The following is a 27,567-nucleotide window of genomic DNA, read 5'->3' as shown; positions in this document are numbered from 1 at the left end:
CATCAAACGAGCATCTATGAAATCTCTATGTTCAATTCAGGCGTCTAGTATGAAGTTATAAAATATGCATGTGTCGGTATGAAAACCTAGTTGCCGCATAGGTCGCTCAGCTCTTGGCCTGCAGCATCTCAAACCATTGACGAAGCGAGTCCGAGAGGATCTCCGGGAGCATCGCCGACGTCGGTAGCAGCACGTAATACGGGAACGGATAGTTCTCCAGATACGGCACCATGCGCACCTTGCCCTTCTCGAACGTCACGCTCTGTGTGTCCAAGATCGACGTCTGTTGGTTGGCTGCACTCTCGTTTTCGGCTGCTCCTTGGTCCACGATAAGCAGCACAATCAGCTGCTGCCGTTCCAATGCCGTCTCGATCAACTTGCGGATACGCACGCGTCCGTCCGAGTCGAAGCGGCCATCCGAGATCAAAAACACAATCTGCGTGAACTCCACCGTGCTGCTAGTAGCTGACGACGCCTGCTTGGCCGTCTCGAGCAGCTGCAAGATCGTATCCAGCGTCTGCACCATGTTGGTCTTCTTCTGCTGGAAGCCGAAGCGGCCGATCAAGCGACTGCCGGCGTCGTCCGTAAACGGCGTGTCGAACGCGTGCAGCAGCTCCAGCTCGTGGCCGAACTTGACCACAGAAAGCTCACCAACCTCCAGCTGCGTCATGCCCTTACACAACGTGGCAAGCGCTTCCAGGGCCAAGCGACCCGCGTGATTGTCAGCCATAGACTCCGAGTCATCGATAGCCAACATCACTTGGTACTGACGCTTGGACGGACGTGTACGACGCAGCCAGATCTTGTCCTTGCGGAACTGACTGGCGATGTACGGGATCACCTTGCGCATGTTGATGCGCTTGCCGGTTCGGAAGTCGCCCTCGAGTTTGGCACGAAGCATGGGCTCAAGAACCAGACGCAGCTGCTCACACAGACGCTGCGAGGCGCCGGCAGTCAACGCCGTGTACTTGGCCCACAGATCCGCACCACGTTCCTGCTCCGACTGCGACGACCAGCTGGCTATGAACGAGTCGAGCTCGTCACGAAGAGCTGCAACCTCATCAGGAGTGAGCAGTTTGACTGCTCTGGCTTCAGCTTTGTCCTCCTCATCCTGCTCCTGCATGCTGTTGGTCAAATCCAAGTCACGCAGACGAGATGGAAGCGCGTGGTCGGCCTGCTCGTCCAGAAGATCGTGCTCTCCCCCTTGAGTGGGGCTTTCCGGCTTGACATCCTCTTCATCCATCGTCTGATCCTTCTCAGCGTTCTCGTTCTCTTCCGCTGCATCTGGATCAGTATTCGGATCTTGCTTGACTGGCTTTGGCTTGTCCTGTTCCTTCTCTTCCATCGACTCCTCGTTCTTCTTCTTGTCTTCTTCGTCGTCGACTTCCATGGCTGTCGCTCCATTCCCAGCGTTCATCTCTTCGTCCTTCTTCTCGACGTTCTCGTCCTCTTCTTCGTCAGAACGAGGCTGGTTCATGATCTGGTTCTCGTCCGCAGCAGCCAGCGCGTGCTCCACGTCCTCCATCTCGTCGTCGTCGTCAACAAACTCGGCAGTTGTCATCTCCGCCGCCTTCTCCTGTTTGTCCGCGCTCTTGTTGTCCGATTCCTTCTCATCCTCATCAATACGATCCACCATCTCCACTCGCTTCTTCCAGTGCTCCTGAGCTTCCTGAGCATTCCGAATACGATTCGGTTCCCGGCGATCACGACGTTTCTCACGAGGACGTTCCTGATCCGGATTGCTGTCGACTTGAGACTGCGGCTTCCCACTCCTGCTTGGCGTCCTGCTCGTTACTGCTGCTCTGCTTCTGCGCACGACTGCTACTGCTGTCGTCATTGCTCTGATCCCTGGTCCTGTTCTTGGGCGTTGGCATCCTCTATTTCCTGGTCCTCCCGTCTCCCTGTTCGTCCGCTTCCAGCTCATCCTGGCCATCCTTAGACTGCGTACCGGCCACAGTAGACGCCGCCTGCTCCTCTTCCGCACTCTCAGGAGTCTCAGTCTGCTCAGCATCTTCCTCCTCCTTCTCCTCAGCTTGCTCTGGCTCGTCTTCCAGACCCCCGCCACCAAGCTGCACGGCATTGTCAACCTCTTCTTCCTCGTTCTCCTCTTCTTCATTCTCGTCCTCTTCAGCTCCACCAGTTTCTTCTCCAGTCAAATCATCGTCAGCCATCTCATCGTCCGGATCGTCCAGCTTGTCCATGTCCTCGTCCGGGTTCTCTCCATCGGCGTCTCCATCGTCCTCGCCGTCATCGCCGTCCTTGTCAAGCTGCATGTCCTCGGGGAGTTCGTCGCCATGTTCTTCTTCCGCTTCGTCCTCTCCGTGGCCTTCTTCTCGCTCCGTCGGGTCCACGTCGTGGTGATCTTCGTACTTGTCTTCAAAGTCGTCATTGACCCCCTCCTCGTCCTCCATCTTCTCGTCGTCGCCGTCATCGCCATCATCTCCGTCGTCTCCACCATCCTCTGCGCTCTTATCGTCTGTCTGGTCAGCTTGAGGCTTCTGCTTGTCCTCTTCCTTCTTTTCAGACTTGTCCTTGTCTTCCTCGTCACCGTCTTTGCCACGCACTTCATCCTCCAGCGCCTCGCCCTCGACCTTGGAGTCTTCCTCAAACTTCTCTTTTTCCTTGTCGATGTTCTCCTCGTCGTCATCCGAGTCGTCGCCCCACATCTTCTCGTCCACCACATTCTCGTCGTCTTGGTCGAACTCGCCCATCTCGCGGTCCAGCTCTTCCTCGTCGTCTTCGTTCTCGTCCTGCTCCTCCTTCTCCTCATCCGGGACGTCCTGCATCGTGCCTTCAAAGTCATTCTGCATCTCCAGCCCCGTGTCTTCCGGTTTCTGGTCAGCCGGAGGCTCAGGCTCCTCCTGTTGGTCTCCCTGCAAGCCCAGTAGTTGTTCTTCATCCTCGATCTCGTTGCTCACGTCCTTCTTGCCTTCGCCTTCGCCCATTCCCGTGCCTTCCACGTCGTCCTGGAACTGCATCTTGCCTGCACCTCCGTCTCCCCCTTCGTCGTTCTTCTCCTCGTCCGTGCGACAGAAGCCGTGCTGAAAAAGGTTTCGGAAGATACGCACCAGCACGAAGTCCAGCTTCATCACACTCTTGTGCGCCACCAAGTAGTCAACCAGAAGCTGGCGACTGATGCCGCGCACGTCGATGAGACTCGGCTCGAAACGCTCCAGAAGCGCCAGTGAGGCTACAAACACGCGCTGCCACTGCTCGGACCGAGTGCTGGTGAGCTGAGTGTACTGAATCTGAAGCAGCTCCAGCAGCTTCGCAAGCTGCGACGCAATGTGGCTCACACGCGAGTCCTTGACCATTGTCGACAGCATCGCAAGTTGGTCACGAAGCGACTGAACTTCGCTGTCCTCATTTTCCTCGCCTTGAGAGGACACTGAAGCAGCCTCCTTGGAAACCTTCGTTAGGTCCTGGATCGACACCAGCACAGTCTCCACCATCTTGTCGTAGTGTTCACTAAAAACCGTCAGCGCTTGTTCACTCTCGCGTTCGTGGTCGGCACTGGACACGAGCGAGTCGCCGTTAGTCTCCTTCAGGGTCTGCTCAAACTTGGCGTCATCACGAACAATGCGGACAAACTCGGCTTGGAAATCTTCAAGGCAATTCGACGTCGTCACAGTGCCAAACGCTGACGAAACAGACGACAGAAGCCCCTGAATTTCGCAGAAGCGAGCAGTGTTCGCCTTGAGCACGTCCACCGCCACAGGCAACTTCTGTGCTTCTGAGCCATCGGTCGCGATCACTGGAGACACACCATACACCCGCCTAGACGGTCGTGCAAACGCCACGATAGCAGCGTCGTCACCTGCATCCTCACTAGCATTCACAGCGCGGTGGGGGATGGCAGGCACACCAAGAGACTGCGTCAGCCCAGCACTTGCAGTGAGCGAGTTCTGAGCAGCATCACAACGCTCAAAAATATGCTGGAAGTGCTGACGGACTTCTGCCACAATTACCGTTGTCTCGGGCAGTTGCTGTAGGATCTGCAACACCAAAATCTCCAGCTCTCGCAGAGAACGACGCAGGGACACGATTGAAGTCTGCTGGAACGACTGCCACTTGCTCGCTGTCTTCGGATCGACCGTCTTGCTAGATTCCAGGTAGTTCTTCTTGAACTCCTTCATCAGCTCCAACGAGGTTAATCCGTCCACGAGCTTCTCGTGACTGAGCGACGTGGCGTGCAGGATCTGGCGCTGCTGCAGCATCGTGAACAGCATATTCTCCGCGTAGCCACTCATGCGTTCGGTCTCACTCGACGATAGATCATGGGAAAAGCTCGTCACGGCAGTGTATCGCAACGAAGCCAGTTGGCCCAGGAATCGGTAATAGTATCCGTCAGCACGCTGCCACAGCCACATCGGAGAGTTCTTCACTGACGCTTCTTCCGTAATCTCCACCTGTTGCACGCCTCCAGTGCGCTTAGCCTTCTTCTTCCTGCTCTGCTTCTTCTTACCCTTCAGACCACGAGCAGTGGGCAAACTTTCGGGATCGAGAGCAGCCTCCAGTTGGTCAACGTGAAGGCAGTTCTCGACATCGGGCACATCCAACTCGAACAATTGCTGGATCTGTTGTTGCTCCGTCGGCAGCTGTAGTCGGTGGTACGCTAAGCCTTGGGCCTTCAACTCGCCGAGCAAGTCGATCAGAGCCTTCTTCTTCGCACCCTTGGGTAATCCCGTAGCCTGTTGAAGCTTAAACATCCGGTAAAAGATGGCTTCACAGAGGTCTTCACACACTTCGCGCACTTGTTGACGGCGTTCCACTTGCTCGTGAGACAGAATGTGCGTCTGGGTGTACTTGGCAATGCGCTTCGAGAGCGTGGGGAGCTTTTCTAAGTACGAAGACTGTCCAGCCATTGCAACGTCGTCGCTTACGGTCGGCATAGTAGTGTGAACCAGTCGCAATACCGGAGGCCTCTCGGACTCCTGCGCTTCCTCCACCTTCAATGTCTTGGGCTTAGTCTTCACGTCCTCAGTGGCCTCTCCCTCAACAGCGTTCTGTTGCTCAGCATCCTTCGGTACCACAACGCTGTCGTCCAGACCTGCCAGCTCCGCCTTGGTGGTATGAATCCCAACAAAGCCTCCTTCCTTCGTGATGCCGCTGTCCGTTGAACCGTCGATCACAGTTTGCATGGACACAGTCAGCACAGCGTCGTAGTTACGCACGAACTTCATCAACTTGCGATGCGATTTCTCAGCAGACTCCGCCAGCGAGTAGTACGTTTGTTCATCCCAGCGACAAATCTTGACGAACTCCACCAGTTTGCGTTGGATCGGAGCCTTTAGACCGCTCCACTGACGCTCCAAGTAGCCCAAATGCTGCGCGTAGTATCGGTACAAATGGTACAACATGTTGGCCAGCGCGTACTTGGAAGACTGGTTAGCAAAGTCAACCGATGAGCCCTGTCGTTCCGACGGACTCCAGAGCTCCATGAACAGCTGGGCACAGAACGAATACACCACTAGCAGTCGAGTCTCGTACTGGCCGATCGGACACGAGCGAATGTACGCGTCCAGCGTCTCGAACAGTCGGGTCATGAACTCTCGCTGCTTCTCCATACTCTCCCGCGCTGCGTCGCTTAGTGCTTGAATGCCAGCTCTGTTCTCGTGAAGCGGAGTAAACAGCCACTTGGAGAGATGGTTCAGGTGAAGCCACTGCAGGTTCTGAGGCTGTGCGCTCTTCTCCTCGACACCAGCCACAGCAGAGTCCGATTCGAACTGCGCAGTGAGCAGTGAGTACATGTTGATCCACGTCTTCTGCGCTGTGAAACGATGTTGCTTCTCCTTGACATACAGCAAGTGTGGCCACGAGTACAATTCGAGTTTTCTCCATCGCGTCACCAAGGCTGAAAGAGCGCCGAGTTCGTCACTGATCGAGTATGCTCGTGCTGCGTACATCTCCCACTCTTGCGCCTTCCGCAGCAAGAGCTCCACACCAGTAAGCGTACGAACTAGCGGGGAGCTGATCTCGAGGTTCCGGATGCGATCAGCAATGAGGACGATTTGTTGCAGGATCGCGTGATCCGGCCACTGAGCCAAGAGCGACTGCACTTTGACCAACAAACGCTGCAGTGGCTCAGCGACCAGTACAACTTCCTTAACCAGCGGGTCACGATGGAAATCGATTCCTCGAATGTAATCGCTGCTGAGCGCCTGGAACGAAGGCACCGCCCCCTTCTTCGCCCCCACACTGCTGCCAAGACGAGCTTGAACCAGCGAGGCAGCGAGAACTCCTGACGACGTCACAGCGCTCTCAATCGCAGTGGACGCCGTCGCATTCAACGACTTGCGTAGCTTCACGGCAAGAGAGAAAGCCCGAGCGAACGTACTGACAATCTCGTCCTTGGTGAGAGCGATCTCAGAGTTGGCTGTCTCGGCATACAACTTGACGTGAGTCTCGCACAGACGCTGCATGATTCTGTCTGTGATCAGCATATCCAAGTCTCCGGTTGCTGACAAACCGTCGCCCTCCGGACCGGCAGCAGCAGACGCTTGCTCTGGACTCAAGAAAGCTTGGAAGTCACGGGTGCTATAGTCCGGGAATTGGTCACGATACTCCTTCTCCAGCAGCTCCTCCTCGGTCTCCAAGTCCAGCTGACGCACCTTGTACTTGAAGAGCTCTTCTTCCTCCTTTCGCTTCTGCTCTTCACGCTCTTTTTGCTCTTGCCACTTGGCCAAGAACATGTCGAAGAGGGTTTTGCTGCTCTCAAGCGCAGTTTCGACCGCAGGCGAGTCCAACACACGGTTCGTACGGGATGTCGTCAACGTCTCGCGGAAAAGGAACTCCATCTTCGCCAGTGCCACGTCCAGCAGCGCCACCTCAGCCTTGCGCTTGTTCGCTACCCCAGCGCCAAATAGAATGGGCGTCGCCTGTGTCCCCACAGTTTGAAGCATCAACTGGATGCCACGCCACGACTGATCCACCGAGTTCACGTTCAGGGAAGACGGGAACTGCACGAGAGAGAGCGCCAGCGTCTCCTTCGGTTGCTGCTTTAGCGATGCTTCCTGGAGCTGCTGAAAGAGCGACCACGTTACCAACGCGACACCTTCCTTCACGCAGTAAATCGCCGCAGCAACAGGCTCCAAGATATCGCGGAAACACTCGCCAAACTTATTCGACAGCTGAGCTACAAAGCTCTCCGACGTCTGCTGGAACATGTCCAGCTCACGCAAGAGCTCGCGCTTCCGCTGCTGCGACGACTTCGACGATCGCACCGTGGAAAGCAACGCTGACAACTTCTCTGCTGGCATCACCGTCGAGTTAAACCGCAGTAGATCACGGAAGAGCTCTCCGAACACAGAGGCGGCCACCGGCTGCATGCCGAACTCACTCGGGTCAATAGCACCGCCGTTATTGTGTCGCTTGCTAGGCTGGTAACGCTGGATCGCATACGCGGATACTTCCATCACTTGGCCATACAATTCGCTCCGTGAACGTCCAGCATTCTCCACAGTCGCCACCGAAGATGCAGGCGAAGGATTCAGTCGATCAATCGATGCGTTGGCTGCGTCCTGCATAGTCAACATCGCCAAGCGGTTCAGCAAATTCTCCTTCTTCACAAGTGGCTTGGTAACAGGATCCACCGGTGAGGACGGGAGCAGCAACGCGAAGCGCCACAATCCCAGCATCACCATACTCTCTCCGAGACTTCCGCGGTGGCAATTGTGCTGTTCCCTGGCTGCCGTAACCAACGACTTCATCAGTGGCGCTACAAGTGAGTCAACCAACGTCGAGAACGTGCTGTCACTGGAAGTTCGTAGCACCTTGAGCAGATGTGTCAGGGTCTTGTCATCAAATACCTGAGGCTTATCTGCGAGCTGCAGAAGGAGAGTCGGGAGCTCCTCCCAGGTCTGGAATGTTGATTCAAAAGCCAGCACTGTCGCCACGAAGAGCTCCGTCACAAACGAGATACTTGTGCTCGACATCACCGTTCCTGCCTGGGTCTGTTCCGAGGCGAAGTGGCTCTTGATCTTCTCCAACCGAGCAGCCCGCATCTGGGCCTCACTGGTAGGACACATGGACTCTTCCAAATCCACTTCGGCGATGCTTTTCAGCACGACGGCACTCTGGACGGCTTGGAACAAACGCGGGTAGCCTGCAACGACCTGCGAGTGGTCAGCCACTTCAGTACTCACAGCAGGAGCGCGCTTGTTGACCTTCCGCAACTTGCGTCGCGTGTCGAATACTTCCAACGAGATAAGATCCACGTCGTTGAAGCTGTTGCAACGCAGGAGCTGGTGGAACCCAAACAGCACGCCATTCAGATGCGTCTGAACCACAGACGCAAACCTCTCCAGCTCTGCTACTAGCTCGTCTTGGGTTTTGTTGGTAATCTCCAGAGAAACAAACGTGTGTCCACACCACACAATGTCTTGGTACGCATAAAAGCAAGCAGGGTCACGCAGCCCCAGACGCAAAAGTTCTTCGATGATGCCTTCCAGCAACTGCAGGACGTCCGACACAGCACTCAGAACCACTTCGTATCTCGTTGGGGACAAATCGCTTCTGCACAAGCGGTACATGTTCAGCACGTGCACAAGCTTCGTGATCGCCTGAAGCTCTTGACGAGCTAGCGCGTGTTCTAGCAGTGGACTCAGTTGGAACGTCACCATACGCTCCATCAACAGCGCGCTTTCCTTCATGTCGAACAGCAGAACAGGAGCGTCCTTGCCGATACGACTGTCCTCTTCGCTCAGAAGATCCACGTGACTGTCGGCGTTGTCCTCGATCTCACTCAGATACAGCGTCTTCTTCGAGATAAGCTCCGTCATCTCCGACTGCCTGTCCTGCAGCTTCTTCAGCAGCACACTGGGGAGCTTGAACAGCTCCTCTGCCATGCGCGTATGCGGTCGTCTACTGGCAAAAGCTTCTTCAGTTTTTCCACGTGTTTGCTGCTGAGCGAGGTACGAGAACGCACAAAGCGCATGTAGCACTTCCTTGCGAGTGTCCACGTCCACGTAGAACAGCGAAGACACGTCCAGTTTCCCACTCTTCATGGCAGCTTCCATCGAAGCAACTCCGCCAAACAGCAGCGCCAACACGTCAACTCTGCCATCTGTCGGGCCTCCACTTGCACCTACAGAAAGAGCCGAGAAGGACGTCGAACTGACCTGCATAAACGTCTTGGACAGTCGGTTTAACAGATACTCGGCCTTCCATAAGTCAGCGTTGCTCGGGAGAAGCGAGTGGCCTCCCTTCTTCCAGAGCGCGTTCTTCCCCGGGTCGCAGCCGATAAGCTTCTCAATCGTTCCCTGCATACGCTCGGACATGTCCACGACGTTATTCCACTGCGATTCCAACGTAAAAGATTGCTGCTCCATGAGCTTCCCAAGTCGCGACAGCGACTTCTTCAGCCACTGCCAGTGGATGAGGAAGTGCGTCCACTCGAAGACTTGCACTCGCAGCTGGATAGAGAACTCAAATCGGTCCCGGACCACAGCTTGAACGGCCTCAAAGAACTTCGGATCCATCGTCGCATTCGAAGAGTCTTTAACAAGCTCAGACAGGAACTCATCAAACGTGTTCAGAAGCGGATGAACCAGGAAAGTCAGTTCGTTGTCCACATTGGAGCGGTCGGCGTGATACTTGTGCACGGCATAGGACTGCTGCAGCACCGACAACTTATCAATTCGACGCGCATCTCGCTTGTTGCGCTTCTGCTTGCTGCCCTCCGACGAAGCGAAGAGCGCGTCTACTTCGCGAAACTGTTCGTGCTCGCAGAATCGTAGCCACCCTACACCGTCAAGTAGCTCCAGCTGCCGTTGAGCGAGGAGCATTGAGTCCCAAACACTGTCAAGCTCGGCCTTCTTGTCCGGAGTATTGGCGCTGCATTCAGCAACAAGAGACTGCAAGCGCAAATGAGCTGCGTGGTTTGCAGCCAAGTACACCGGTGTTGGAGGCAAGCCAGCTGGGCTATCAAGCAAGCTCGTCAGCATCCGCGTCGCCTCGTCGATCCTGCGAGAAATGTCCGTGTACAACTTGTTCCTCGTCATCGACTGGAGGAAACGTACTAGTAGCTCGACTGACTGACTTGTGCTCGCACTACCCGTAGCTCCACGCGCAACCTTCTCCAGGGCGAATAGAAGACGATCCGCCGTCATTGGGTCGACAGTAGCGACGTTGCCACATGTACTCGCCACCTCAACAATCCGGCGTAACGCGAAAGGAGCAAGTGTCACGGCCAGCGGCGTGTTGACGTCCTGAAGCCCAAAGAACTGCTTGGATGACAGGTGATCACACGCTTCCTTCAAAGCCATCTGGGAATAACTAGTGTCCTCGCCCTTGCACCGCAGCGCAACACTGTTGAGCCAGGCATCGGGATTGCCTCCTCCTTCTTTAAAAGACTCGGTCGTAGCGATCTTCACGTTGGGAGTCAGCCAGCTGAGCTGCAGATCATCCGCGTCATTGTTCTCGGACGTTTGAGCAGAGAGCACGAGGTGTTCAAGGTACGCGACGTCGCGCTGCAACACGAAGCTCTCGCTCTGCTGACACAAGACAAACGTCGAGGGTGCAGCAATCATCGGGAGCACACGCTGGCCCTGCGAGTTCAGCTGCGAAGTCTGGAACGCGCTGACGAATAGCTCGAGTACCTCTTGGCTGAGATCAAGCTGCGCGAGCAATTCGTCGCCATACACACGCTGGAAAGACTCGCCGATCGCGGTCATCGGCTGCACTCCACGCGACAGCTCAGCCGAGGCCAGCAACGACCAGTTTTCCAAGTGTCGACGATTGATGCGACCGTATTTCGAGCCCGCCATAAACTCGCCAAGCTTCTTCACCACACGCTCGTGGGCGGATTGGAAAGCTCGAGACAGAGCAAAGCCTGGAACTCCACACGCCAGCGAGATCTTGATCAGGTCCAGTCTCGGGGCGTCTTCATCCGCAAGCGCAATTTCAACACAGCGGTTTCGCATGGCACGAGAAACCTCGCCGTACTGCGCATCCATCGCCAAGAACATTCGGAAGTTCTTGTGCGGTTTAATCACCCGAAGCTTGCCGTTGATGATGCCGCACTCGTTGATGAGCATCTCTCCGCCAGTCTCCATCAGCGAGTTCAAGCGATCCAGCACCGAGGAGCTGCAGAAGTTGACGTTGTCCAGTAGCACCCACTCGCCCTTCTCCATCGCTTGGATCAACGTCCCGTCGACCCACTCGAAGCAACTCGCAATGGAGTTGGACTTGCTGAGCTTCACCACGCTGTCAATTTCATTCGACAGCTCAGAAAGCAGCGCCAGATTGCCGTCTTTTTCCTTCTGCAGCATGGCCACTACATCTTTCATCAAGTCGACAACAACCTCATCCAGTTGACCCTTCGGTAGTTTCTTCGCTTTGCGCTTCGTCCCGTGTCCACCGTGAGAGGAATTTTCGCTGTAGTATTTCTCTCGAGTGGTGAGAGCCCACCACGTGCTGCTGAGACGGTTGGCCTTCTTCAAAACCGCACTTCTCTTCTTCGCAGTAACCTTGGTCGATGCAGACGACAGCATCAGTTGCTGCAGCACCTTCTCGTAGACAAATTGAATCTTGTGCCTAATGTCGCACAGCTTCCGACCCACATCCACTTGCTCAAAGCAGCCCAGCAGTTCCGTAGCGTCCGTTCCTGCACTCATGCCCAGTTCGTGCAGCGTGTTGCCACTCAACGCAGCCAACAGACGAACCGACGACGTTTTGCCACTTGCTGGGGATCCCACGAGAAGAGCAGGCCACGACATATTTACACAATGAGCCAAGGCTTCCATCGGCTTCAGCAAGAAGTTAAACACTGGCGGAGCAACACGTCCGATGGGCATCTCTTGCTGCCGTTCGAGCACTGCACTGCCAATCTCCACGAAATTTGCCGACATACGAAGCGAAACAGCACTCAGATCCATCGGCCTCACCCCAAAGAACTCCTCGAATCGACGAGAAATGAGCTCCCGGTCGCGAGCCGAGCGCATTCTCTCCACGTAGATGAAGTTGACATAATAACTCAAGGCCTGAAGTCGGTGCTCAGCATTGCCAGCTAGTTGCGCTTGCTGCTTGAGTAGGTCACAGAAGCGGAAGACATCGCGCAGATTAAACTCCCACGGGGCACCAAGACGGCCGTACTTGCAGCTCACCATCGTGTCTTCGTGTACTGCACGATTGAAGCCGATAATTCGCTCCAGTAGCGTTTTCCCCGACAACGCAGAGTCACTCATGTCCATTTCTTCGACTGAACAGTGCAGCGTGGGGTACATCGAGCTTGCGATGTGGATTAGATCCTGTTCGTGTAGAGTTTCAACGAAGACGCGCGTGAATCGATTTAAGAACGACTTGGGCAGTCCCTTACGACCGCCGCCCTGACGAAGCGGGTTCTGCGCAGCAAACACACGGAAAGTTGGCGGACATTCGAATTCTCTGTCCAGCTCCGGGATGTAGACACTGCCTCGGTGATCCAGACACGAGTTCAAACCCTCCAGGACCGATTGTGACGCCAAGTTGAGTTCATCCAGTAGCACCCAGTCACCCGCCTTCAGAGCACGCAAGAACACACCGTCGCACCACTCGAACATGCCACTAGAACCCCCACCATTCGCCTTGTTGCCGTCCTTGTCCTCGTCTGGTGACGAGGCAGCGGGAAGATCCGAGCCGAAGAGATCAGAAATGTCCGTCTGCTCTGACAAGTTGATGCGTACAAGGCGGTGTCCAGATGCTGCCGCCAACGCGCTGATCAGACTGGTCTTGCCCACACCTGGAGACCCTTCCAAGATGATCGGACGGCTGACCTGCATGGCACGCAACACGCGATACAGATTGGACATTGTGGTGGGAGCCTTCAGCGAGAATGCTGGCTTTCTTCGCACAGGGTCCGGTCCGCGAGGGATCAGGAACGGACTAATGCCGAACTTCCCCTCAGCCGTCTTCACTGACGCAAACGAGTTCAGCTGGTCGATGCTGTTCTCAACAGACAGCGTCGTGACATTCAGCGAGTCCACCACCTTTTGCTTGACAAGGACGTCATCGTCTGGCACCAGAGCCAACAAGTAGCTGTACGCCGCCTCTCTAGCCTTCAACGCCGTGTGCAGTGCCTTGTCAGAACCAAGACCCAGACCGTCCAAGATGGACAAGGCAGCACCTTGCACAAACGCTGTCCACGCTGTGACCTTCACGGACAAGTCAACTTCCTGCTTCTTCATGACGGATGTGATGAAGTTGATCCAACTGAGAATGTCACGTAGCGTAACAGCCCCGCACCCTCCAAGACCTCCGTTTGCCTCATTGAAAGTCTTCACGAAACCCAAGATAGGGTCGCACAACGAAGCCAAATCGCCAACTGCTGCTGCTGGAATAGCGCGAGGCAGCGATACAATTCCAGGGGGCCCAACCAGTCTGTCGCGAATGATCGTAGCAATATCCTCCAAGTCAGAGATCGCTGGCACCCAAATCTCGGTGAAACGATTGCGCAGAGCAGGAGACAACTCGCGCTTTCCGAAATCACCTCCAGGGTTCATCGTCGCCATCACACGCCACTTGGAGTGAGCTACAATCTCTTCCACTTGGTCTCCGCCCTTTTCGGCTAGTAGCAGTGTTCGCGACGGCTCCAAGACACTGTTCAGACGTTCCAAGACAGCATCTTCGGCAAGATTCACCTCATCGATCAGAATTAAATCGCCATGCTTCATGGACTCCACCAGAGGACCGTCCGCCCACTCGAAGATGGACTGGAATCGACGCTTCAGCACGTCAATCTGCTCAACAAGTTCCTTTTGCGGTTTCGAGTCACCGTCGACAATACCAGCACGCGCAATCTCGTACTTCGCCAGCAGCACACTTACACCCAACGACTTGGCTTCTGCTCGGCGTTGCGCGATCTCCTGCTCGTCCATACATCCGTCACCCATCGCAAAGAAACGCGCAAGCGCTTCTTCTAGCTCAAGCGCTGTTTTCTCCTTTCCTCGCACGGGACGCAAGCAGCCAAGGAAATCCGACGTCTCCGTGTGCTGGTGGCAGTTCAAAATGTGAATCGGCTGAGAAAAGAGGAGCGAGTACAGCTGACACACCGTAGTCTTGCCGCAACCAGTCTCTCCAACCAGAAGAACCGGCTCCTCGTTCTGCAAACAGCGTCCGACAAGCGCAAAGAGTCTTCGCAGCGACTTGGTCACACTGATCTTTTCTAGGCCTGCTGCATTGCCTGCTGACTTGGCCTTGCCCGAGGCTGTGTCTTCAATAGCCTGCTCCACCATCGCTTGGACACGCTCAAACTGCTCCTTGGTGCCCCACACCATCTCCTGCTCAATCTCGCCGTTCTCGTCCAGCAGATTCGACTCTCGTGGCTTGCCGCTGTAGTACAGAGCGTCCAAATCGATCTTGACATTACACTTCTTCTCCAGCACTTGCTTCACCACCTCCTTCTCTTCGTCCTTCCGCAACCGCTCGGCCAGCAAACAGTATCCTTCCTCCGCGAGAGCCTGCTTCGTCGCCGGTCGACGTTCCGCCCATCGAAGCAGGTCACGAGTTGTGATGAAGCCCGACTTTCCCGCGAAAACTGACGACTGCTGTCGAACGAGCTGCAGTTGCCGCATGATGTCGATCAAGATGCCACAATACGACGGAGGCAGCGAGCTGCGTTCCTGTAGAATCGTCTGAAGCTCGCTAGAGGCCACTTCATCGACTTGAACCTCCAGAAATCGATTCCGGAATGCACGCGACAGCACCTTTCGTCCACCGTAGAGACCAGGAGGGTTCTGCGTCGCGAACAGCATGAACTTCGGATGGGGCTTCACTGTCTCCTGCGTCTCTGGCAGGAACAGCTCGCGATTGTCGTCCAGCAGTCGATTAAGAGCCTCCAAGACCTCAGACGGAGCCAGATTCAGCTCGTCCAGGATGATCCACCAGCCCTTACGCACAGCCTCCACCAATACACCTTCCTTGAAGGTCAACTTGCCATTGGAATCCGAAACGTAGCTTCCTAGATACTCCTGGATGTCCGTGTGCTCGTGGTTGTTGATACGCACGCACTTCTGGCCGATACGAGCAGCCAGGTACCCAATCAACGACGTCTTACCAGCCGATGTAGGTCCCTGCAACAGCACGGGGTACTTGCCAATCAGAGCTGCACGTGACACATGACGCAGATTCTCTTCCACTGACTTTGTAAGCACAAACTCCCTCCGAGAAGTCACGGGATCCGGCAGTGAATCGTCCCTCGGGTCTTGGAAGTCGCCTCTTTGGACCCAGTAGGAGCTCACCAGCACAAACTCGTTTGTCTTCTTCGAGCCACCAGGGCAGGGTGGAGAGCGTTTAAGCTCCTTCGCCTTGATCGTCTTGGCGAAAGTGTTCTTGATGAGTTTCTCGAGATATTGACGCGATTCCATCTCAAGCTGCGTACAGAAACTTGAGCAAAAGCCTTCGAACATTGCGCGAGAGGTTCCATAGCCTCGCTGAATCAAAATGCGCGTGATATGCAGCGCCTGGCTCAACGTACGCAGAGAGTAGCGAGGCTTGTGCCGCGCACCATCACTCAATCGCAGCTCCGCTTGCTTCCTAGCCTCCAGGTAAAACTCGACAGTCTCCGGTACTAGAGCGCCAGAGATTTCCCTGAACTGATGGTGGACCACCATCTGCAAGTCTGAAGGATCCACGCACTCGTCCACGTAAATCTCCGTGAATCTGTTGCGAAGAGAAGGCGGTAGGTCCTTCTTACCGACGTCTGTGGACGGGTTCATCGCGCCAAAGAGACGGAAATTCGGATGCGGACGGATGATCTCGACATCTCCGCGCTCCGTGAGAGAAAACGCGCTTGTCTCGTGCTCCAGCAACGTACTAATTCGCTCCAACGTATCGGATGATGCCAGGTTAATTTCATCGAGCAGCACCCAGTGACCTTCTCGCAGCGCTTTGACGAGAACGCCCTCCACGAATGAGAAGGCAAAGTGCGACTCAGCTTGCTCCTTCTGCCGCTCAAACCGCACCAGCTCAGCCTCAAATGTATCCCATCGGTTCACTAAAACACTCGTCGACGCTCCAGCTGCCGACATCTTATTACTTTTAGACTCCTCTACGTCCCGATCAGCTCCACTGCTGCTTTGAAGCTTAGATGCAGCCATTTGGATAGCTTTCCGCATACCCTTGACAAGCTTCTTCCAGTCCTTGTGCTCCAGTGCTATCCGAACGACATTGAGAAAGCCAGCGTTGCTCTTTTGAGAGAACGTAGCTGTAAACAGCTCCACAAAATCCATGTACAATGGGCGGGCGAGCAGGTGAATTTCCACAGGCTTGAAGCCTCCCACGAGATCGGAACTATCACTTTGGATATTCAAGTTTTGGACTACCAGACGCTGCCCCATCGCCGCTGCCATGTGCTGAATGATGGTAGTTTTACCGCAACCAGTCTCACCGATAAGCAATGCTGGCTCACAGGTCGCCACAATGGCAGCCATTTTCTCCAGCAAACGAAGCACGTGGCCAGTCATCACCACAGAGCTAGTAGCGGGCTTGTCGCCTTGCTCCAGCTGAGCCTGTTGCGACAGTGTCGGCAGATGCACACGACCAAACTCCACTTCGTGAGTGTTGAATGCCACGTGAGGCTTGTGCTGCTCGAGGTAATACTCGATTTTCTCGGACTGCACTTCCCAAATCGCAGCCAACGCACAAGCCGAGTGCAAGCGCGTCTGCGCGTCCCGAATCCCTGCACAGAAGACATCCAGTGCCTCCACCACAATGCGCATACGTTCGTCCTCGGTAATATAATCGTGACGTGATGATGCCTTGTCACTGATGGCGCCCGCAGCGTAGTAGCAGAATCGATAAATGCGCTTGCACCACTTCAGCAAGTCACGCAGACAGAAATCGCGTCCGTAGTTCCGTCGTGTCTCCTTCCAGAGCTGTGCAGATCCGCCGATCTCTTCGCTCGTGTTGCCAGAAACTGCGTTATACGTGGTCATCATCTTGGACACGACTTGTTGCGGGATTTTCGCGAACCGGGTCAACATGATCTGCTCGATCTCGGTATCTGCCAGTGGCGCAACGCTGACACTCGTCCAAACAGACTCCTGGAAGCCCTTGGGCATTTGGTGTCCGTGTGTCGTCGTACCAAAAATCTGGAAGTTCGAGTGGGCCACCAGCAGTTCGCCACGACCAGGGAGCACCATTTCGCGCGTCTCAAGCAGCGGCATGAGCGCAGCCAGCACCTCGAACGGTGCACGATCAATATCCTCGACAACAACCCACCGGCCTGCAAGCACGGCGGTTGTCAGCGCGCCAGGTTGCCACGTGAACTCGCCAGGTACATCAGTGCACACGTACGACCCCAACAACGTCTTGCTATCGATCTGGTCGTCCAGATGCAGCTCCACCATGTCGCCGTTGCCAGAGAGCCGAGCCAGTTCTCGAATCGTAGCCGTCTTGCCGCATCCGCCGGGACCTGCCACGAGAATCGGACGCTTCAGACCAAGCGCAATAGCGAGCGACTGCAAGTTCCGCTTGGTCGACGGAGTGGGCACCAGTGGCTCGACGGTCATGGAAGATTCCTCGGATTCGTGACGTTGCTGGTGCAATTTGCTAGTCGGGATGACTACGCCGAAAATGTTCTGCAGCGAGTCATGAAAAGGCACTGGCTGTGTCTCTGCAACTTCATTGCCATCCTGTTGCTGGTGCACACTCAGTTCGATGAGCTGTTCCTGTCGAGTCGCGTCCTCGCTGTGCAGCTCTAGTTCAATCTGTCGCACAGTCGAGCTGCTCCCACTCACAGCCGCGTCCTCACCAACACTCAAGCCAGCGAGAAAAGCGCTCCTCTGGGCGTTGCTCATCTTCAACACCAGCGCTGTAGCACGCGCCGCATACCACCGCACGTGCACATCGTCGTGGAAGCTGAGCGGGAAGAAGGGCGTCCAGTTCCAGAGTGCCGTCAGCTCGGTTGGTCTCGCTCTCAGCAGCTGGAAGGCCGTCTTGGCGATACGACGCAGTCTGTCGAGCGTCTCGTCGCTCTGTTGCTTCTGCGTGGCCACGACGTCTGCGAATGCGAAGAAGCTCGGCGCCATCTCAAAGTATTGCTGCACCAAAGTGCTCGTGGCCGGCAGAAAGACCAGCAATTCGGCTAGAGTCGCCGCCAGGAGCTCACTGCGCCTCAAGCTGTCTACGCACTCGCTGTACTGCTGTTGCTGCTGCTCATACAGTGGCAGTGCTGGGTCCGTGAGCCGAACCATCAGGTCCAGCAGGAATGGACGCAGATGCTTGACGATGAGCGCACGCAGCTCAGAATGCGCGAGACACGAGGCCAGCGCCTGCAACTGTGTGCGAGCCAAAGAGTGATAATCATGCTCTTCAACTGTAGAGAAAGTTGTCACCAGCACTTGAAGAGCAGGATGCGCGTCATTGGCGGGGCTTACCACTGCCAAAAGCTGCTGCAGCCCGGCGCGCAGGCGACCGACACTCACCAAATGCTGCTCCTGCGTGACGTTGGCGCTCGTGGCGTCTGCTTCGCGTTGCACATCATTTCCGTCCACGTCAGCCATTCGAGTGTGTAGGTGCAGGATGAGTGAATGTCACTTTGTCTGCTGCTACCGTGAAGCGGTGTGGACACCAGCGTGGATTGAAGCGACACAAGCAATTGACTCTCGGAGACCAATCAAAACTTGCGTGGTGTTCTGCACATACATTGCGTATACATGTATACAAACACAATATGGGTACATGTAATATTTTATGTTTTGTTTTGTTTTATTAGCGATTTATAATTGACCCACTTTTAGCGTCTAGTGGGTCAATGCCGGTGGAGATGCTCTTAAACCTTTACCGAAATCGATGCATGTACTAGCGTTATTTAAGTACGGTAAATGAAAGTAGCTCTGAAATAGTAGCTATGTAAGCCATTACATGCATTGCCACCTACCTCATCTCTACAAACACAGAAAATGAGATCATATTGTTTTATTCCAGTCAAGTTTATCAAAGATATACAATTTTATATCGCAACCATTTTTCGCACACAAAATACAGGGGTCTTGTCGGTACCTAATTACACTTAAGCCAGAATTACTTGACACTTATAAACTGTTATTTACTACTGTATAGTTTAGAACCGGATCGTCACAGCCTTAAGCTTGAATTACTCTTTCGCGTCTGTCAATTCAGCAACTGGGTACATGTACTGCAATCAATGATCAGTTAATCAATATTTCTTATTTTAAAGCCGATTGCACTCTGCTAAATATGTTTTCAGCCGCAATCTGCTAGTTACTTGTTCCTTCAGTAAATGACAGGAATTCAGATGAAGAGAAATGCTTAACACTGGTTTGCTCCACTCATTTCGATAAGAATAACTGGGCGGTTGTAAAATAGATGCACACAGGTTGTGCGCAAAGTATTCACGTTTACACCTTAATTTACAGATTTTCTCAATAATTCTGCCTGCCGCTTGCCATACATATTGATTATTACTCCGTATTACCTATGGAAATCCGTGACACCACTCCCTTTTAGTTTCGCTACAACTTGTGGTGGATAAAGCCCCTTATAAACCCATTTCTGAGGCCATAATGGGAGCATCATCTTTATCATTGTGATATCGACAGTTTGGGAATAAACAACTATTTCGAAGTATTACTTTCTCTTAGACTAATTTTCTTTTTTTCCGAAACGGTCAGTGACTTGGGATTTGTATGTTTTGTTTTCGGATTGACGTCAACATGGAGGACTTGTAGGGCGATTTGGACACGCCCACCAACGCGCTGGAGAAGAAGGGGGCGCTGGATCGCAAGCACGAAAGTTGAGAAGAAGAACAAGCGACTGCGAGACGAATTGGCGCAGCTACAGGTAAGAGCGCAATCGACAGCTTGACGCCGATAAACAATTGGAGAGCAACATCTCGCAAGCGCGCAACTGAAGCTTGAGCGAAGCACAATGAGATTAAACGGCTACGTACTGGTAGTCAATTCGAAACAAGCACTTATAACAAGGGTTAAGATATATATTAATGAGAATATCTACTCCACTTCTTTCTTCGTTTCTTCTTGTGGTTGTCTCGATTCTTGCATAATTGCATAAAAAATGGCCGCGTGTTTGTGTTCGCCATCGGTTTGGAGCTGCCGTCGAATGCCTATCGCATCAACTGCTGGCTGATTGCTCGTACGAACTCATCTCCGTCTCTCAGGGTTTCGCCTCTGTGCCTCCATCGCTCCGCATTATTTCTTCCCTTACTTTTTGCACTCCGATCTGTTTCTACTTCGAAGTATTAATTAATCCTAGCGAGGAGACGCAAGCCACCATGGCTGCACCACCAAGCTGTCGGTCGGGAAAAGGAGTACAAGTACAGCGCAATGGGCACGCGCGGCAACTATCTTGACATGTACGTGGATATGTAACTTCTCGGTTGAGGTGGCTACGCATCGTTTAGCGACGCGTTGGTCGGTCCCACGGCAACTTTCTCCGGTTCTGCCACCGAACTCCCTGCCGGGTTCTCCCCATCAGCGTTTTTCAGTTGCTGCAACAATGTGTCAAGGCAGCTGACGGCGTAACCGTCCAGAAGCGACGTCTCAAAACCCTCGAGCTTCTTCATTTGTGCCTGCTAACATCAAAAGACACGCCATTAGACCACAAGGTACAGTTCAGAACACCAATGCGTTCAAGACAAAGACCACAGGGTGCGTTGGCAGTATCTAATTACCGTCACTGAAGCTGTAGGGGTCTGATTCCGGCAGCAAAGGGAGATCTTTATCCAGTTAGGTATATCAAACGATTAATTTAGTGAATCGATCCTGCTTGAGCAGCATTCCACATTTTATTATAAAGCACAAAGTATTTGTACTTGGGATCCCCGCTCGCGGAAGCAAACGTCCCAGTAAAGCCCATCTTCTTGAAAACTTGCGGTGGTGTGAGCTCTTTCTTCAGCCAGTAATACAATTTATCAATCATAATATCCTCTGCTGACTTTGCAGGTCTTTTTGCCTGCGAGACTCGCACTTGGAGATTACTCCACATTTTGGAATATTGCTCGAAGTACTTGTAGTCGGGATGGTCACGCGACGACTCAAACGATCCTGTTAGGCCCAGCTTCTTAAATACTTGAGGGGGAGTAAGTTGCTTCTCCAGCCACGTATCCAGTCGTGTCTTCATGGCTTCATCAGACTCCTTTACGAGTCTAACTTGCAGATTACTCCACATCTTGGAATAGTCCTTGAAGAACTTGAACTGGGGATCACCACGTGCCGATGCAAACGTCCCAGTAAAGCCCATTTCCTTAAAAACTTGCGGTGGTGAGAGTTTTTTCTCCAACCAATCACGTAACCGCGCCTGCATAATTCCATCAGCAACCCTTGTGGGCAGATTTGGCGGCTGTCTTCCAGGATACTTAACATAGTATCTGAAGAAGTACTTGGAATAATACTTGTGATTTTTGTCGGCGGTATTCGTCACCTTAAGTTTTTTTAAAACTTCTTCCGGTGTTTTCCCACGGAAAAGCCAAAACTTCATCTTGACTCGAATCTTCACAGCGTTCCAGAACCACATAAATGCTTCCCTCACTGCCATTCTCTCCTCGTCATTACGTGAAGCTGTAGCCAGTTGCCTAGAGGGATTGTTTTCACTCCGCAGGAACTTATTGGAATCGGAGAGGACTCCGCGCCGGACCTCTCGAGCTCTAGGACCCGTAGCACAGTCACACGCTACGAACACAACGACAAGCGATACGAAAACTAGCAGACAGCTCAGCCGCACCGCCATGGCGGTCCTTGAACTTGTGAGCGGTCCTGGAGTTTGAGAAATGACCACCAAGGATGGATGGTTCTCATATTGCGACTGGTTGAAATGTCTTAATGTCGGCTTTTTAACCGTGTTTATTTAGACCTGCTGTTCGATGGGCAAAGATGTGCAGTGGAGACTCTCTGGAGAGCGGCGAAATCCATGACATCACTATCTCACCGCTGCACACGCAGTACGTCCATGGTATCTACATGTGCTTCAAAGTTGAAAAAAACTCTACCGTAATTGAGAAACATCGACATGTCCTAAGTACTTTACATGCCACACAAATGTGTTACTTGGTATCGTTGAAGTACATACTGTAACGTTAGCTCCTTCAGGCTCGAAGCTGACTTACACATTAGTTTTACGTGTATTAGTTCATGTATGTTTACAGTACGCTTGAAGTTCGTGGAAAACACTTGGCTCACAAGTTGTGAAGTACCCATGGCTGCCCATTGGCAAGGGTTAACCTGCCAAATAAAGTAAACATGAAAAACTGTATTCGAAGCGAGCTCTTGGTCGGTATTTATACTAACACAGTACATGTACTTCGAAGTATATAATAAGCTGTATTAATACTGTATGACAATTTAAACGAGTAGACCCTCACCGAGTTACCACATTGTAACTTTAGAGAGACCTTTCAGAAAAGAAAACAAGTAGTTCTGCACAGTTTAATGTAACCACCTCTGCACTTTTAGCTAAGATAAATTATCTAAATTAAGCTTCGTCCAGTCATGCCATACACACACTCTCTTCTATAAATTAGTCGAGAAATCGGCGTAAGTGGTGGCCAATGCAAGTAGAAATACATCCTACCAAGCTATTAAACAGGCCACCAAATGCTTCTGTTAAGCAAAAGCGTCGAGATCTAAGATCACTTTATACGCGATAGGACTTACGTCGCCGACGAGTAAGACTCGTTGTGGTAACAAAAGATGCAGACACCATTACTTTTTTTCACTTGATGAGGGTACATGTACAGTATTACAAGTACTTGATGTGTCTGGAGTATTATTATACAAGTACTCGTGAATATCCGTTGTCAACGGACCGTTAATACTTCAGTAGTGCACTCAGTACATGTACACCACTGAAGTATTACCGGTTCACTGGAGCGCATTGAGTTGTTTTCGTTTTTCTGGATAGTGGGTGTTGTCTGGTCCGATTAGCAGATCAGAATTACAATCCACGGCGATTGCGGACCGCAATTTGCGGTACTGTACATGCACTGCTCGGTAATACTCGTTCTGTCCTTGTACCGGTACTGTAGAGTATAATTATCTGTGCCGGTACTATTAGTATGAAGATCACAGATGCTGATAATAACATAAATAATTGTAAGCTACAGACTTGGAGCACGCGAGTGCAGTGATTCTTCATCCTCCCCTCTCACTTGCAACACGGAAATGTAACTACACGCAGAGGCGTCAGCTTAGGAATAGCTCGTACCGTGCAGCAGCCCAAATCGACGGCCTTTCTGGTTTGTCTAATTCTTCTCGCAGTTCTTTGTCGTTCTACCAAAGTCTATCAGTAGGCCCCTGCAAATTTTAATTAAAGAGTCGGGAAGATTAAGATGTCGGCCGGAACAGAAACACGAGCAATAAAATTGATCTCACCAGGATAACTGATTCTGTGTTCTGTTTTGTCATATGATACATCTTAAAAGTACTACGAAATGCAGTCATATAATACATCTTAAAAGTACTACGAGGTGCAGTGCACTTCTAGCTTATTGTGCATTTCTGCCAAAACGCCCTCAGTTTTATGGAGGACTAGCGCTCTGGGCGCCCGCTCCGCGGACGCTAGGGCATAATTGGTTGGTGTAGTGCGGGCTGACCACCTCCGCTGCGCTGCGGTGTGCTTAGCGTTTCTACGTACAGCAAAGTAACATATAGTACATGTATACTGTGTTCTACTTATATTACGCTCCAAAACAACACCGCACACAGTATCCTTAGTGCTCACATGTTATGGTAGATATGACCAGGGTTTAACATGATCTACAAGATGAGCACCATCTTACCTGGGAAGGTTCTGTCTGTAATCTCATTTTAGCGCATAGCTTCCAAAATAACACGAATTGGAGGCGCGCGTGGTTGCAAAGCTAATATATGCTGTACGGAAGACGGGTCAGTATCAATGATGCTACGAAGTATGCGTAGATCGTTGAGGAATCCCAGTTTAGCTGGAGTAAATACGCCTTCTCACACATATTACCCATCTGCACGTCATCGCCGTGAGGCAGTCGACACATATCATCGATTGCGACGGTCGAATAGAGAAATGTTAATCAGCTCCTCGCGCGAAGTATCTTTTAAGATAGGTAGTATTTGCCGATGGTCGCCACAAATCTCAATATTATGCTTTGAAATTATTCTGCTGAGCTGTTTGTGATGTTATTGAAGGGTATTTCCACTATCTTCCGCATGCATTGATCTTACTTGCATAGATGACGTACTTTCTGACTTATTTGCATAGCTACTGACTGACAGAGTGGCGTAAATCCTTTCCAGCTGACATTATACTGGGTCCGATATGTACGACAAACATACGAAGAAATATGGCTGTAGGCAGAGTATCAGATCGCAGTGATGGCTAGACTTGAATTGAATAATAGTTCATGTACATTAGATGGAGTACTTTCGCTGCCTACTTATCAGCTCGCCGTGCTATTTGATGTGTCCGTGCATATATCGCAAGGTCGTTAATGAGTGTATTTGCCACGCGCTCGTGAAAGCCCAACCTATGTATGGGGTCACTGTTTCTTTATCGGGACTTTTGCGTCGTCGTGCTAGCTTTCTGTGCTTACGCTATTGATGTATCAGTCTGTATAATCAAGCAGGTCACTAACTGGGCACAGACCATTCCGCAGCGATACAGGTATGCTGAACGCGCATCTGTTAGCAGTAGCCAACGCGATATATACGCGCGAGGCGGGTACACCTTATAGTCATCCGCGACTCAACCGAGCTCTCATCTCGGCAATTATGAACAGGACACTAAAGTACAATATTGCATTCAGACACATCGCCTTGCCACGTTCATCTGTACGGTATGCACTGCCACGCAGTGGTAGTATCTATGTAAACAGCAACTTATTCGTCGCACGTAGTTCCCACTCAATACTGTGGTTTAAATTGTGAGCGCCAATTAGTGCAATATACGCTATAAGAGCTGATGGTACAGATAGCATGGTTTTGCGTGTGCCCACGTGAGCGAGTGTACGTGCCATCTACGGTGATGCGTATGCGGATAGGAACCACCAAATTGCAGCGGTGCACAGTTGATTCCCATGTTCTAATTATTTATGAAGCGCGCTACGCTCTGTAGGTGCGTCAACACCATTGTCAGCTTACCGTATGTGCGGCCCCAAGCCTCGCACCGTAGGCCAGTATACCAAAACAAAAATAGGTAGGAAAATGGGGGCATAAAGGGTATATTTACCATTACTCGCTCTTCTGCTGCTTCTTTTGCTCGATGTACTTGGCGTTTCGGGCGGTCAGCTTGCGAGGGCTGCTGCGCCTCTTTTTCTTCTTGGGGTACCAGTCTCTCCTTCTTGACGTTTGACAGGCTTCCCTGGCGGCGGACTTCGGCCGACTCAGGTGGTGGGGGCTTTTCCTCCCAGAACTTAACCGCTTTTGGGCCGTTCTCGCAGGCAGTACAGCGCCGCACGATGTCCCGCCCGCTGATTGTACGGAATGCGTAGCCGTACTGCAGCTTCCCGCAGCAGACGCAGCGCTCTCGGGGGTCCGTCGTAGACCGCTGCGGGTTCAGCAGAAGTGGGTCAATCTTCGCCTCGCATTGCTTGCACGTAGGGCCCACAACTGTGAGTAAGTTAGCAACATATATTATTTTAACCAATTACTTGCGTCCAAATATTAGCCAATGGCACGAATAAAAAACGCGGATATTTATTATTTAAAACAAAATATTAAAAAGTTGATATTTAATATTTTAGCTTTGCTATAGCAATATTTTTATCATATTTCCAAACAAATACATACTTTACATGCAATAAAAGAGACTAAAATAAAAGACTATGTACCGTGCGCGCATGCATTCGTCGGGTGGGGTGCACGGGAGCAGATAGCGCAATGACCGTGCAGCCGCGCGCCTTCATTGCACGGTGGCAGTGGTGAGTGTCAGTGAAGTAAAAAAGATATATATTCGCAAAGTCCCTACAAAAAGCGCTGGTCGTGAAGCCTGCTTTAATATTAAAAAATACTATCGTCTCTTCCTTAGAAAATGTGTGGAAAATAGCATCGCCGAGCTCTTACAAATGCGGTCTGTGAAGCTTATTCTAAGAATCCTATTAATTTCGGGTTTACTTCGAAAAGTGTGTGGAAAATAACATCTTAGAGCTCTTACAAAATACTGGTCTGTGAAGTCTACATTGATAATAATAAATATCTCTATTTGAGAAGTGTGCAGAGCTCTTAGAAAATAAAGTGGTTACTGTGCCCGATTTGCAGTACATACGACAGGTTTTGCGGAGCTAAATGTCAATAACCAATCACCTGCGCAGCTCCCCTGGCTGTTTGCAGCCAATCGATGTGTTACGTTCTCAGCAGAAATGTTTACCTTACGTCCAATCGCGAAGGGCGAGAGGCGGTCTGATCGTGCGACAGATCCAGTCAGTGTCGCAGGTCGGTCGGTATTGCCCAATCAAGGCGCGAGTTAATTGCGTCACGCATTTGGATATATTTGTAATTTTTGCATAGTTAGGTCGAGTCAGAAAGGTAGGCGCGGTCGGTAAGATGGGGAGGAAACTGTATTAGACAGGCCAAGTGTAGCCATGCGAAAAGGCAGGCAAAAGCAGTAAGAGAGGAAACGGACGGACTTATTGACAGACGGACGGACGGACGGACAGACACGCTACAAGGTTAGAAGCGGAGAGACTAGCGCTCTGGACGCCCGCTCCGCGGACGCTAGGGCATGGCTGGTTGGTGTAGAGAGGGTTGACCACCTCCGCTGCGCTGCGGTGGGCCTAGAGTTTCAAAGCGAAGATACATATAATAAATGTATACTGTGATCTACTTATGTTACGTTCCAAAACAACACCGCACACAGTATCCTTAATGATCACATGTTATGGTAGACACGACTAGGGTTTAACGTGATCTGCAAGAGAGCACCATCTTACCCGGGAAGGTTTTGTCTATAATCTCGTTTGAGCGCATTGCTCCCAAAATGACACGAATCGGAGGCGCGCGTGGTTGCAAAGCTAACATATGCTGTACGGAAGACGGGTCAGTATCAATGATGCTACGAAATATGCGTAGATCGGTGAGGAATCCCAGTGTAGCTAGAGTAAATACGCCTACTCACACATATTACCATCTGCACGTCATCGCCGTGAGGCAGTCGACACATATCATCGATTGCGACGATCTATTTGGTCATCTTCTCGCGCGAAGTATCTTTTAGGACAGGTAGTATTTGCTGATGATCGCCATAAACATCAATATTATGCCTTGAAATTGTCCCGCTGAGCTCTTTATGATTTTAATGAAGGGCCTTTCCACTATCTTTCGCATGCATTGATCATACTTGCATAGCTGACGCACTTACTGACGTATGTACATAAATACGGACCGACAGAGTGGCGTAGGTCCTTTCCGACTGGCATTTACTGGTTCCTAAATGTATGCCAAACACACAAAGCCACATGGCTGTAGACAGAGTATCAATTTGTAGTGGTGTTTTGACTTAATCTGAAATGTAGCTCATGTACTGTACATTTTATGAAGTACATTTGCAGCCTACTTATCAACTCGGCGTGCTATTTGATATGTCCGTGCATATATCGCAAGGTCGCTAATGAGTGTGTATACCACGCGCTCGTGAGAGCCAAAACCT

The 27,567-nt window shown here is 52.0% G+C and overlaps 2 protein-coding genes across 2 annotated transcripts; both read right to left on the bottom strand.

Annotated features, from left to right (window-relative positions):
- Positions 1–106: 106 nt before the first annotated feature.
- On the bottom strand, positions 107–18,479 carry PITG_10819 (midasin-like protein; the record flags this gene model as incomplete). The annotated part of the gene is made up of 1 exon (XM_002901595.1): positions 107–18,479. One exon carries the CDS (start codon positions 18,477–18,479, stop codon positions 1,878–1,880), a length of 16,602 nt encoding a protein of 5,533 aa, XP_002901641.1.
- A 2,227-nt stretch (positions 18,480–20,706) lies between these two features.
- Positions 20,707–21,684, bottom strand: PITG_10818 (secreted RxLR effector peptide protein, putative; the record flags this gene model as incomplete). The annotated part of the gene is made up of 1 exon (XM_002901594.1): positions 20,707–21,684. One exon carries the CDS (start codon positions 21,682–21,684, stop codon positions 20,707–20,709), a length of 978 nt encoding a protein of 325 aa, XP_002901640.1.
- Positions 21,685–27,567: the final 5,883 nt, after the last annotated feature.

Source organism: Phytophthora infestans, genomic scaffold (assembly GCF_000142945.1).
Source record: "Phytophthora infestans T30-4 supercont1.20 genomic scaffold, whole genome shotgun sequence".
Classification (NCBI taxonomy): Eukaryota; Oomycota; class Peronosporomycetes; order Peronosporales; family Peronosporaceae; genus Phytophthora; species Phytophthora infestans.
The sequence above is the reverse complement of the archived record's forward strand: the minus strand, read 5'-3'. Positions and strand labels throughout refer to the sequence as shown.